The sequence below is a fragment of the Typopeltis vanoorti genome, chromosome 25 (assembly GCF_054136105.1).
Source record: "Typopeltis vanoorti isolate ZY-2024b chromosome 25, IOZ_Tvanoo_1.0, whole genome shotgun sequence".
Taxonomy (NCBI): domain Eukaryota; kingdom Metazoa; phylum Arthropoda; class Arachnida; order Uropygi; family Thelyphonidae; genus Typopeltis; species Typopeltis vanoorti.
This window is the reverse complement of record NC_143573.1, coordinates 58,262,145-58,276,423: the sequence shown is the minus strand read 5'-3', so window position 1 is coordinate 58,276,423 and position 14,279 is coordinate 58,262,145. Positions and strand designations below refer to the sequence as shown.

Sequence of the window (14,279 nt, the reverse complement as noted above, 5' to 3'; positions counted from 1 at the left end):
TATGAAAAGAGCTGAATATCTCTACAAATAAAATTTAAAATAGCAAACTCTAATTAAGAACTTTTTGACAGAAAAAGATCCGATGTTATTTTTAGGAATATTATCGCTTTTCTCCGACGTGTATTAGGAAGCTTTTAATTCAACATAAATTATGCAAGAAGTGTAGGACTTATAAATGGTCTGCCGAAAGGGTATTACAGGTTGAGCAATAGCGTGTTTTCTCTCCTAATTTCAAAAGTGACAGTTAAAAATAAATAATGATCGAAAAGTGAGTTTCTGTTGTCGATTTTGAAAAGTATTATATGGATTGTTATAATGCAACATAAGTGACAAATACGAGATTAGTTTTTAGAAACTGTATTGTAATAAATGATACACTTTTCATCAGAATGCATGAATTTCAAATTACTTTCTTCGAATTTCTTGATCTTATATAGAAAACGTATCAACAATAAACCCCGTAGACACTGGAATTATGTGCCCGTGTGTGCTGCGAAATAGATACGCACAGATAGATGACGTAATCAGTTTCAGAGTTACTTAAAAAAAAAAAAAAAAAGAAAGAAGAAAAAAAAATGCATTTAGTGAATACATCGAGTACTCACCTTAAATCTGCCATTTTAAGCCTGTTGGTAGAAATCGCCTGAAATAAATGAACCACATTTAAATCTTTTTATGAACATAAAAAGAAATACATCTTTTGTATTTCATAATCTTTTAAATGATGTGTATTAATGATATGATATCATTTTAAACAGATTATAATTTATAAAATAAGGATGTAATTAAAAATAATCTCGTATTATGAAGGTTCTATTTTAGACAATATGTTATTATTGAAGTTTTATATATATATATAATCGAACCCAGGTCTTTCCGACCAAAGGGCTTCGTCTATACCGACTTAGGCTTCCTCTTGCGAGCATCACGTGTAAAAAAATATACAAAACACTCTTCTGAATAGGACAGGAGTATGAAGCGTCAGGTCCTGATGGAAATATTGCAGACAAAAAAAAGATAATTATTTCAAAAGCACACTCTGTATTCCAGTTGTAAAATCAAACCTTTATTTAGCAAAACACATTAGCAAGCCTTTAATATCTTCATTCTACGTCATCATGTTTCAGTAAGTTTAGTATTCCTTCTAATGGTTGGTAAAAGTGTTTGATAAATCGATCACTTGGGCAGAACCCTCGTTAACGTAGTGAAGTATTTCCCATGGAATGATTCTTTTAACTTAGGGGTAAACAGATCGAAGTTTGAAAGGCTCATGACGAGACTGTATGGCAAAGAGGAGCGAGAAAGCACTTACCATCCATATAAGATCAAATACGAACGCTGGTCATTGTGCAATATCCAACACGAGTCTTATTGTTCCTTCATTCTGAAGTTTTCACAAAACAAAAACATCAGGAACAGAAGCACTCAATATTTTTCTGTAGCTTATAACTGACGTGGAGGTGGAAACTATTATATTATACTACTGGCCACGCATGCGCAGTGTGCAAAACCTGAAAACCGTTTTAAAACCTCAGTAACAATAATTCTGATAGATTTATGAAGTAAAACTTGCATTGGATATTTCAAATACTCAATAATAATTGGTTTACAATGAAGTCTATTTAAATTGTGTGTAGGTGGCGCCTGTTGTTTTCATTAAGAATTCAGCTTTCTAAATTTCTTCAAAAACAAGAAGAAAGTTCTTTTAATTTTCTTGAAGTCTGGTAGTGAAGTGTTCGAGTACTAATATACAGAAGAAAAATTGTTTAAGAGAATATAGTGAGGCCAAAAAAATATTTTTCTAACTTAAACATTCATTTTTATTTGTTTCACTTTATATTAATAAATACACACAAAGTAAATAATTATTATCTTAGCATTGCAATACAACTTTCTCTCTCTCGGTACTTTTTCAATAAAACTTATAAGCATAGAATTCCTTTGTTAAAAGAAAAAAAAAATGAATAAATCCAAAATAATCTGCCCTGTATATCAGTAAAATGCAGAGGATCTATACAGCCAGCCATAAGGATGTGCGAAATTTTTATTCATTTTGAAAGAACCAGATTCGAATCCTATCTAGACTGCCAGGAATCTTTATAAGGGATTTCGATTGAAAAATGAGTTATGCCCCCATCATATGGAAGTAAGTTTTCCATTACTGAAAGTCTGATCGCGTAAAGCGAGACCAAAACTACCAATCGGATAGTATATGTAATTATATAATGACCTTGACATAGCTTTAGAAGCTTCGGCCAATCCAACTTTGCTGATCGAGTAGATGGTGGCCTGCTTTTCCAGCTACAGTCTGTAGGGTTCAAATCTCACTGTTACATGAGTGTTTGTGAATGTCTTTAGGTGGTGGATAATTTTCGTTACTCGGTGTGAGACCACCATGTTACTTATTGGAGATATTCCTCGATTTGATTATCTAGCCTTTAACTTACAGTGACAGATCGATTTTTTGAGGATATTTTCATTTGAAGATGATTTGGATGACTTCATACCGAGGACACTGTATTTTCTCTCGAGGAAAATGCTCTGGAACTCCATCCTGTGGAACAAGTTCTGGAGATCACGCAGTTATCAACAACAACAACAACTTTGCTGGGTGAAGCATAAAATGCTTTTTATTTTCCCCTTTATCTGTGATGCTCGCACTTTGTGAACTATGGGAGTTAGTTCTGTTCTGCTGAAAGCAGGATTGTCTTGGGTCTTTTATGTTTGTGATAGTCATGTTCACTATAACTGGAAGCTTGTCTGATTAGTGGGTTGGGATGAGAGTGTGCCTTGCTGAAGAACTTTTCTGCATGGTCATGAAGGAGAGAATTGATGTCAGGGGTTTCGGTCACGCAGTTATCGCAGGACGCAGGACATATATGGCGCAGAGGGTGAAGCTTGACGCTTTTCATATTCCCTGTTGTCTGTTTCGGGAGCAGTGATGGGAGAGATTTGTGAGCTATTTTAGCTCGCCCTGAGTGGGCAGAAGTGGTTAATCGTCGTTGGGTGTTAGGATGGCTTTCGGTCTTTTATGTTTCCAGTAGTCATTACCGTCATAGTTTCCGGCTTGTTGTATCAGTTGGTTTGGATGGATAGATGTCTTCATAAAGAATTTTTCTGCTAAGGAGCGTAGTAGTGGAGAGATGTAGGGGATATTTATGTCCCGGTGGATCTGGGCGTTCCTGATGAACCACGGGGCGTCCAGAATCATTCGCAGGCATTTGTTCTGTAGTCTTTGTAGCTTGAGGATGTTTGTCTTGTAGGTATGGCTCTAGGCTGGGGAGGCGTATATGACTGTGCGACGGATCACTGTCTTGTATAGTAGTATTTTATTTGTTGAGCTTAGTTTGCTGTGTCTGTTGATCAAGGGGTATAGCTGGGCGATAACTTTTGAAGCTTTGGTGCATATGCTCTTAATGTGGCTGTTGAAGCATAATCGCTTATCGAGAAGTATTCCTAGGTATTTTGCTTCAGTTTTCCAGGGAATTTTAGAGTTGAACAGGGTGATGTCTCCTTTGGAGGATGCTCGTCTTCTTGTGAAGAGTATCGTTGTACTTTGCTGGGGGTTTAATTGTAGTCGCCAGTCTTTAAACCATTTTTCTAGATTCAGGATGGTGTCTTGTAGTTTTTTGGTGACGAGAAGTGGTTGACGAGATCTGGATAGAATAGCCGTGTCATCAGCATAAAGGGCGATGGTGGATGTGAGAGGATTTTGAGGCATGTCTGCCATGTAGATGTTGAACAGAATCGGGGCTAGCAGTGATCCTTGAGGAACTCCAGCGAGGATTTTCCGTTGGGTTGAGACCGTTTCATTGATTTTGACTTGCATCCTCCTGTTGGAGAGGTATGATTTGATCAGGTGTATCATGTTTAGTGGAAGGTTAGCGATGATAAGTTTGTAGAGGAGACCTTGGTGCCAGATCTTATCGAAGGCCTTTAAGATGTCTAGGAAGACAGCTCCAGTGTGTTGATTCCAATTGAATCCTGTGGTGATGTATTCTACCGGTCTATGGATTTGATGGGTGGTGCTGTGATTTTGACGGAATCCGAATTGTTCTTCTGGAATGATATTTAATTGGTTGGCATGATCTTGGAGTCTGATATGGATGATTTTCTCAGCTATTTTCCCTAAATTGGATAGCAGGCTGATGGGACGGTAATTTTCAGGTACGTGTGAGTCTTTGCCTGGTTTGTGAATTGGGATGATGTCAGCTATTTTCCATGACTGGGGGAAGTGCTGCCATTTGAGGATGGAGTTTATGATGTTTGCCAGATGTGCTATGGCTTTGCGTGGTAGTGCCTTGATGACTTGGTTAGTGATGCCATCCGGACCTGGGGCTTTTTTGATCTTGAGATGGTTGATGATACCGATTATTTCGGTAGGTGAGGTAGGCATTATAGGACTTGGATTGACATCGGGACGATTTACTGTGAACCTGACTTTACGATGGATCTTGTATACGTGGCTGATGTTTAGGTTATCATATGCAGGACTGCATTGTTTCTCTAGGTTTCTTGCTATGGCTTCGGCTTTGTCAGCATCTGTGTATGCAAGGTGCTGTTCTGCTTGCAGAGGGGAGAGGGATTTGCACTTGATCCTGAGGTTGTTTAGGAATTTCCATATAGAATGATCTGCTGTGGAGATGAAGGTGAGCTTGTTGTCCCATTGTTGGTTCCTGTGGTTCTGAAGAGCTTCTCGGACAGATTTGTTTAATCTGTTGAGGGCTGTTTTGTCCTTGGGAGCACGAGTGTTGTGATATCTTTTTCTTTGTCTGTTTTTTTCCCTTATTAAGTCCATGATTTCTTCCGGGAGACGATTTTGTTTGTGGGTAATCGTGGATACTGTGGCTGCTGTTATGGCTTTATTGATTTGATTGGTGAGGTTCTTTATTGCCGTGTCTATTTCTTCCTTGGCTTTTATATGGGGAACCGGACCAATGTGTTCTGGTAGCACATTCTTGAGTTTCTCCCAGATGATGGAGGTTTGGGGGGGGGGGGTGACTGATCTTTGTTCCCTAAGTGAAGTAGGATTGGGTTGTGGTCTGATGATAATTCGTTCAGTGCTTGAATGCTGTGCTGGTATTTGATGTTGTGTAGAATGGCGATGTCTAGGATGTCGGCTGTGCCAGTTGGGCTGTGGTGGGTTGGTTCACTGGGTCCTGTTATGACAGCGTTGTTTAATCCTGTGTAGCTGAAGAGGATACGGCCATTTTTATTTGTGGTTCTGCTGTTCCAGGAGGGATGTTTGGAGTTTAAGTCCCCAGCGACGATGATGGATTCATTTGTGCCTAGTACAGCATCCAAGTCAGAAAATAGCAGGGTCTTAGTAGGGGAGTTGTAGGCGGCGTAGATTTTAAGTCTTCCAATTGAATTTGTGTGGACTTCGACACCGGTGAGGTGTCGAAGTCCACACAACCTAGAAGGTTGGAGGTTGGGGGGGGGTGAGTATTCCATTGTGCCTGATGCAGTTCCTGATAAATATGGCTGTACCACCACCTCTGTAGTCCAGTCGGTCGTTTCTGTATAGTGTGTAGCCTCTCAGTTTTGTATTGTCTGCAGGTCTTAGATGAGTTTCATTAATTAGGATGACCTCAGGGTTGTATCTGTGAGAGAATTCTTGAAGTTCCAGAGTCTTGTTTTTTAGGCCATTGGCGTTCCAAGCGGCGATCTGTAGGGAGTCTGGCATTAATCTAGTTTTATTCATTAACAAGCATTGATAATATGGTTTGGGTTTCTTTTAGAAATCTTTTTGTGGAGTTTGGTGAAGGGTTTGACTTACTGAAGTCTTGAAGCATGTTTGCCAATGAGGCTGTGATGACTGTTGTCATGTTTGGAAGAATTTGGTCATGCTGGATATATTTGGATGAGCGTGCAACTTCGGCATATGTCCTGCTTCGACGGTGGCTTTCCAGACTGTTGGTATTTTCCACTTGTGAGAGCTGGTATTTTGTTGTCTTTTGTTGCGTGTCAGGCAACTGGGGAGCAGTCAACTCAGGTGCCTGTGGGCAGGGTTCAGAGATCTGTTTCCTTTTGTTGTCTGTTTTATTCTTAGGGTAATGACTACAGCCTCTGTAGTTTGCCGGGTGGGGGGCCCCCGCAGTTCGCGCATTTGGCTGGTGAGGTCCTGGGTTTTGAGCAGGTTGCTGTGGGGTGGTTTTGCCCACATTTGAGGCATTTGTAGTCTGCTCTGCAGAGTTTCTGTGCGTGTCCGTACTTCTGACATCTGTAGCACTGGTCTGACGAGGCTCTTTTTCTTAGTGGTTCTATTGTGATTTTCAGGCCACAGATCGTTGTTAAGTTGTATATGTTCTTGTGTGTGTTAGGTATCTCAACGAGTACCAGGGGCATTGGACTCTTGTCAGCCCGTAGCATTCTGCTAACTTTGACAGGTGGGAGATCGTGGAGGCAGAGGTCTTCAGTAATTTCATCTGTGCAGATGTTTTCTGTTACTCCCCTGAGTACAACTTTTAGGTTTTTCTCCGACTTCAGTGAGTAAGTATGATATTTAATATTTGACTCGTCCATGGTTTTTGTGAGGAGTCTGTAGTCGCTTACTGTGGTAGGCTGGATTTTAACTCCGTCGTCTACGTTTTTTGCCCATGAATAGGCAATTTGGTGGTTTTGCATAATAGGCCTAAGGGCCGTCCAACGTTCTTTTTTCCGTAGAACAATTGGGGGAACTTTTTCATTGTTGGGCGTGGGGAGGTCAGTGTTGGGGGCATCTTCTTCCATCCCCTCGTTTATCTGAGACTCCGCTGATTTACGTTTTTTCCGTGCATGGGTTTCTGTATCATGTTTTGGAGTGGGAGCAGAGATTATCAGGTTCATCTTCCCTTCTTCCCCTGATGTTGAGTTGTCCCCTTCTGTGGAGTCGTCTGTCGCTGAATATAGGTTTAGAAACCCTGGCCACTCTACCTCGAATTTCTTCAACAGTTTTTTGAGGAGGTCGAGCGCTAGCTTCTTATCCAACGATTGGATAAAGTCATCGGGACTTAAACTGGTCATGTTTGAAATATTCAAATATATGCTTATATGCTTACCTGAGCTGGATCTCAAGGATTTCCGTATAGCGTATAAACACAAAATATAACACACTAAAGGACTATCGCGAAACCGCAATCACTAATTAACAACACAATCATCAGCTACTTGATTACCTTCGCTTTCCGCTTATATCAAAAATCTGAATCAACACTCCGAATTATTCATAACAACTATTTAAATCACTGATCACATATATAAACACTTGGAAACCGCCATTACGCACCAGCGCCCTCCACGCAGTTATCCTTATAAGGACTGGCTTAAAGGGGCGAAGCAAGAATGCTTTTCATCTTCCCCGTTATCTGTAGAGGACAGTGTAGGGATAAGGTGTTATTGAGCAATTAAAGCTCTGATCATGGCAGGAGGGTAACAGCAATGGCCGAGCCTCAGTTAGAACTTCATTGGCTACAGCATTACCATCCATTACCCTCCAAGGGTATTGGATTGAATGAATCAATCCTAAATACCACGCAGTTATTGAACTTGAACTTAATTGGTTGATGGACTGAGTCCTTGACTCTTTATCCCTTCATCTGGATTTTAGATTGTGGGTGACGAGATTATTGTGGGTAATTTACCCGCTCATTGTGAGCATTGAGGCTGTATCAGCTTTCTCTTGCGATGGAGGATTTCGGTTTTTTATGTTTGAAACGATCTGAGGGCTTGTAGTCCGCTGCCTGTCGAACTAGCTGATTTGGGTGATTATCCGTGATTGTGAAGAATTTCTCTGCAATGCTTGTCATGTAGGTCTTAATATCTGGAAGATTGGCTTCTTGATGTAACTGGATGTTTCTGATGAACCATGGGGCATTAAATGCCATTCTTAGGCATTTATTCTGTATTATCTGAAGTCTGTTGATGTTGCTTTTAGTCGTGTGACCCCAGGTTGGAGAGGCATAAGTTAGTTGCGGTCTGATTACCGATTTGAAAAGTAGGATTTTGTTGCTTATGCTTAGGAAGCTGTTCCTGTTCAAAAGTGGATATAGCTGTGCTATAGTCTGACTTGCCTTAGTGGCAACACTATCCATATGTGACTTGAAGTTTAGACGTCTATCAAGATGAATTCCCAGATATTTGGTAGAATTGCGCCAAGGGATGATTTTACCAAACATTTGTATGCTTGTATTCGGTTCTGCTTTACGTCTGGTGAAAAGTACTGCAGAGCTTTTGTTTGGATTAATTGCGATACGCCACTTGGTGTACCAATCCTCCAATTCATTGACTGCTCTCTGCAGCTTGATTGTGGCCAGGTGTGGACGGAGGGATCTGGCTATAATGATTGTATCGTCGGCATACAGAGCGGTGATAGCTGGAGACAGTTTGGGGAGATCTGCCATGTATATGGAGAAGAGTAGGGGAGATAGTAGAGAGCCTTGAGGTACTCCGGCCGTGATTCTCCTCTCTGTGGATCTGATACCGTTGAGTTTTATTTTAAATTTTCTGTTGTGTAGATATGATTTGATAAGTAGCACTAGTGGCAATGGAATACCAACTTCGTGTAGTTTAAAAATTAGTCCATGATGCCATACTCTATCAAATGCCTGAGTGATGTCTAGAAAAACTGCGCCAGTGTGTTGGTGCCATTCATACCCTTGGGTTATATGTTCGATAACTCTGTAAATTTGTAGCGTTGTGGAGTGATATTTCCTAAAGCCGAATTGTTCATCTTGAATTATATGGTTGATATCTGTTGCCTCTTGAAGCCGTGTGAGAATAGCACGTTCGGCTATCTTACCTATGCATGAAAGAAGGCTGATTGGTCTGTAATTTTCAGGAAACTGTGTATTTTTCCCAGGTTTGGGAATTAGGAAAACGTCGGCAATTTTCCATCGTTGTGGGAAATAATTTAGCCGGAGGATGGCATTAATGATGGCTACTAGATGCATAACCCCTTTGCGAGGAAGTAACTTGAGTACCTTATTTGTTATTCCATCTGGACCTGGAGCCTTTTTGTTATTTAGTTTTCTTAAAATCTCATATACTTCTGTTGGTGACACGGATTTGTTATTGGATTGGAATGAGGCATTTTGAGTTATTTTACGCACTTGGGTGTGAATTTTACTTATGAAATTTATATCTGTATTGATATAATTGGGGCTGCATTGTTTTTCTAAACTGTCAGCAAATGCTTCAGCTTTTTCCTCGTCGTTGTAGACAACATTAGATTCACCTTGGATTGGAGGAAATGTAAAACGCTTTGAACGGAGTGATTTCATCATTTTCCATATTGATTGATCCTCTGTGTTTAATTGGAGAATTTTGTTATTCCAGAGTTGGTTACGGTGGTCCTTTAGGGCATATCGAACCTGGTTTGTTGCTCTATTGACTGCTTGTTTATCCGCTGGGTCCATTGTTCTCTGATATTGTCTTCTTAATCTGTTTTTCTCTTGGATAAGACGTTTTATATCCTGTGGAAGTTTATTTGATGGTGTACATTTGGTTATATTTGTTACCTGCGTTATAGCTGTCAGCAGTTGTTTTTCAAGAGTCTTCACTGCTTTTTCTACATCTTCAGCAGATGTTATATGCGGTATTGGACCAAGGTTTTCCTGGAAGGCTGAGGGAAGTTGTTTCCAATTTATAAATGTGGTGGTGTTTTCTGTTATATCTTGTATGGTGCCTAGTTGTAATATGATGGGGTTATGATCAGAACTTAAGTCGTTGATTGCTTGTATCTGATAGCTGTGCGCTATGTTTTTTAATATAGCTATATCTAGTACATCAGGACGACCGGTAGCTCCATAATGTGTGGGTTCAGTGGGTCCTATTACTGTTATATTTCTTGAAGTGGTGTAAGAGTTGAGTATTCTTCCATTAATATTTGAGTTTCTGCTGTTCCAGACTGAGTGTTTGGCATTAAGATCTCCGGCTATAATCACTGCTCTGCCTGTATTTAGTATCACCTCTAAGTCAGATTCAAGGAGTTTTTTATTTGGGGGGTTGTAGGCTGCATATATCGTAATGCTGCTTGTGTTTTCCATATGTATTTCTATTCCTGTAGTTTCCATGTGTTCTGTTTGGGGTTCTGCTATTGAATTATGTTTTATGTTACTTTTCACAAAGATGGCAGTGCCTCCACCTCTAGCAAAGCATCTGTCTGTACGGTAAGTGCTATAACTATTGATTCTGATTTTGTCACTTGGACGAAGATGTGTTTCATTTATGAGGATGATGTCTGCTTGAGTTTCTGCTGCAAACTCCTGCAGCTCCTGTAATTTGATAGATAAACCATTTGCATTCCATGAAACAATTTGTAATGATTTCGGTTTTCTTTTAGATTTATCCATTAAGAATTTCCATAAAGAGTGATTGTGTATGCCTTAAGATGATATCTTTGGCTTCTTGAGTTGGGTTGGTTTGTTGGAGTTCAGCAAGCATTTCACCTAAGTGGCTTGTTATGTTCAGTAGGATAGGTTTGTTGGTTTGCTGTGACTGCTTTGGTTTTGGGTCTTTTTGGAAGGTTGATCTTGTAACTTCAGCATACGATCTTCCATCCGTTGTGGAGACTATGGTTTGATGGGAAGACGCTTGTTCTTGAAGAGGTTTACTGGTTTTGAGTTGTAATTTTTGGTTTTGAGGAAATGCTATACAGCCCCTATAGTTTGCAGGGTGTGGTCCTCCGCAGTTTGCACACTTTGCTGGAAGTGTACGAGGTTTATGGCATTCATTTGATGCATGTTTGCCACCACATTTAACGCAACGAAATTCAGCCTTGCAGCATCGTTGGGCATGCCCAATCTTCTGGGTTGTAGTTGATTTATGTTTCAATGCCTCAACTTTTATGACTAGATCACAGATGGTTTGGAGATTGTATATATGTTTTTGGTCTTTGCTTATTTCCACTAGAATTAGGGGATAGGGTGTTTTATCAGCTCTCCGCATTCGGCTGACTTTAATTGGGCTAAATCCCTTAAGTTGGAGGTCTGCAGTGAGGTCTTCTATTTGTAATGTTTCAGTTACTCCCCTTAACACTACTTTTAAATTTTTTTCACTGTTGAGTGCAAAAGTGTAATATGGCAAATTGTTGTTGTCTAGAAGTTTGGTCATTTTTCTGTAATCTGATGATGTTTTAGGTTGTATGCGAATCCCGTCTTCTGTGTTTGTGGCTTTAATGAAGGTGATATCTGAAGATTTCAGTGTGGATGCAACGGACGTCCAGTGCTCCTTGGCCCTTAGGACGACTGGGGGTACCCTTTCTTTAATTACATTATCTGGTTCTATCTCCACTGTTTTGGGTGTATCTGCAGTAGAGGAGATTTTCCTTTTCTTTTTGACTGTTTGAAATTCTGTGTTGGTTTCCAAAAACTGCGGAGTATTATCCTGAGATGCAGCATTCTCTGTATTCGTGGAGTGACTTGATTCTGGTTCAGTCAACATACTTCCTTCATTAGAATCATCCATCCTATCTTCTGTGACTGCTGTAAGGGGGGGGGGGAATGTATCTAACAGCTTTACTTTCCCTGGCCAGTTGTCGCTCAAAAGTTTTCCTAATCTTAGGAATTCTCTGTAAACTTCTTCAAATATGCCTTCATTGAGAGGTTTTGTCATGATTGATAGAAGGCAACAACTCTATTAGAATAAAGTTTGAGAAGTGGGACCTAGAGCCCAATGTAAATATCCCGTAGATCAAATCGATCTACCAGCAAAGGTAGTAAATGTTTCACAGAATGAAGAACACTTACCTCTATATATAAATATCCCGTAGATCAAATCGATCTACCAGCATCAGTAGCAAATATTTTACAAAATAAATTTTTCTTCAGAAAATCATAACAACTATTTAAATCACTGATCACATATATAAACACTTGGCAACCGCCATTACGCCTGCATTATTCCAATCGCAAAATCCAACATGCAGACGACTTTGTCTCCCACGCAGTTATCGCTTGCATCGTAATATTTTATATAAATATGATATTAAACAAAAAATGGTGTCTTTCTAAAGTTAGTTTTTCTAATAAAAACTTAATGATTTTAGAAAAAAATACTAAAAATCATGTTTAAAAATAAAATAAACTTTTTTTTTAAAATATAAAATTTAATGCTCCAAGTATAAGAATAACTGAAGTCATGTGGTGTCGATCTGTCATCTAAACCTATATTTTCGTGTTTTTTTTTTTTTTTTTTTTTTTTTTTTTTTTTTTTTTCTGGAGGGAAAGCCAGAGTTTCCGGAGAAATAACTTCACATCGGTTGTCTGTTAACATTAGACAATTTCTGAAAAACTTTAAATTTCATAATAGTGATTCACCCTATGTGATTATAAACTACTAGGTAATTCTATTTCAATTTATTGTACTAAAGAAAAAAAATCTGAGGTAAGAAAACGTATTCAAGACATGCGCAAGACTCTGCCACGATGTTAAATGTTTACATTGTGACGTCACCAACTCAGACGCTTCCAAACTGTTCATTTTAAAAGGCAGATCATTAAAAAATCACATGATGTGAAAATTATGCATTTTCCCCACGAGACTTTTTAATAAGCTTAAGGTGAAAAGGGGGATACCGCCTTTTATATACGCACTCTTAGAGAGCAACTCGTTTTCTAAAAATAGCATCTTCCGTCTTCTTCTGCAAATGTCTAAATAAGGAAACGATGCATTCCGCTGATGAAAGTTGGGCACGTTACCCACTAGAATAGATAAGGTTTCATCGGCATATTTCCCTTTACCAGGGAAAAGTTTGAAAATATATATATAAGGTGCGGAAATTTCCCAAACCACTAAAGCCTACATCTAGATAAATCTGAACAATTTCATAATACTTTTTACCGCCTTTGCATATTTCTAGGAGTATGATGTTAAACAAAAAATGGTGTCTTTCTAAAGTTAGTTTTTCTAATAAAAAGTTTATTGATTTTGGAGAAACATGACTAAAATCATGTTTAAAAATAAAATAAACTTTTTTTATTAAAAATATAAAAACCAAATTTGAGTTTATTTTATTTTATTTTTATGTACTCTAAGACACTGTACGGTAGAACCATATCTTATATCTTAAAATCATGTATTTTAAAAATATCCTTGACATTATTATCATCTAAAAATGGCCTTCAGAGTCGTCATAAATTCTTGGTGAGCCCTAACAGCATTCAAGAAGTCCTCGGTTGCAAATCGTATGTGGGAAAATACCTCTGTTCTACTTTCATTTATATTCAATGTTGCGCATGCTCGGCCATCTATTTCAAGAGTTATACCTTAACGGATATGAATTTGGCTTTGTTATGGAAAAAATATCAAATCAGTGGTTTATTTGCAACTTTGTTCAATACAATAGAAACAATCTAACAGATAATGTTTAACGAAATAATTATTGTACTCTCGTATATTAACAACGGCTAAAGTATAGTTACTAAATTTCAATATACAATTACCTCATATAAAGATTCTTTTCTTTTCAAAATGTGTATTTTATGTTATATTTGCCATATAAGACGACCACAAATTTTACACGCAAAAGCTTATTAGAATACAGTACATGCGTAATATATATATATATATATATATTTTAATAAAAAAATCTTAATCGGTACACTATGTTTACAACCTTCGTGGTCGGGAGTCAAATGAAATTAATTTGATTTTCCTATAAACCTGATCAATATTATAATAGTATATTAAACCTCGTTAGCCTCATAACCTGCGTTATGAGACTAGCGAGGTCTTTGAACCAAAGGGCATCTTGAATGAGCTACTCAATTCCTTGCGCGTTCTCCGGTTGGTTCGTTTTGGGTGAAGAAATATCTGATTATGAAGAGAAAACATCTTCTGTCATCCTCTTATCATTTTGGTTAACTCGCCTTTATTTGAATAAAAAAAAACTGACTCGCTAAGGAAGAAGAGCGTCAGTGCTCGTAATTTGCTAACTAACCATTTAGTAGGACAACAAATGATGGTCGTCGAAGTAGGTTAAAATATAGTGCAGGCTTGAATCATTGCTGATTACTCTTTTAACAATCTTTCGATGATAAAAATCAGATAACCACATCTGTTTGCTTATGTTTTTCTTCTATTATTTTCTGATGAAGCAATTTTGATAAAGTTATTTTAAAATAAATATGACGTGCTAATGTGAAAGTTCCATATCTCTGTCACTGACTAACACGGAAAACAGAAAATTATAAAAACGCTTTGGGTGTGACATCATATAATTTAAAGAGAAAAAAATAATATAAAATCTTGTACAACCTAAATTATTTTTGAGAATAATTTTTTTGGATAATTTAAAATAT

General features: G+C 38.3%; 1 protein-coding gene across 2 annotated transcripts in view; it reads right to left on the bottom strand.

Annotated features, from left to right (window-relative positions):
• The window catches only part of LOC150092766 (troponin I 4-like), a 65,516-nt gene that overhangs the window by 36,008 nt on the left and 15,229 nt on the right, over positions 1-14,279 (bottom strand). For both annotated transcript variants that reach the window (XM_090414378.1, XM_090414377.1), the window contains exon 2: positions 606-643. In XM_090414378.1, the coding sequence (XP_090270504.1) occupies positions 606-619 (14 nt within the window). In that variant the 5' untranslated portion in view covers positions 620-643. The remainder of the gene's footprint in view (positions 1-605; positions 644-14,279) is intronic.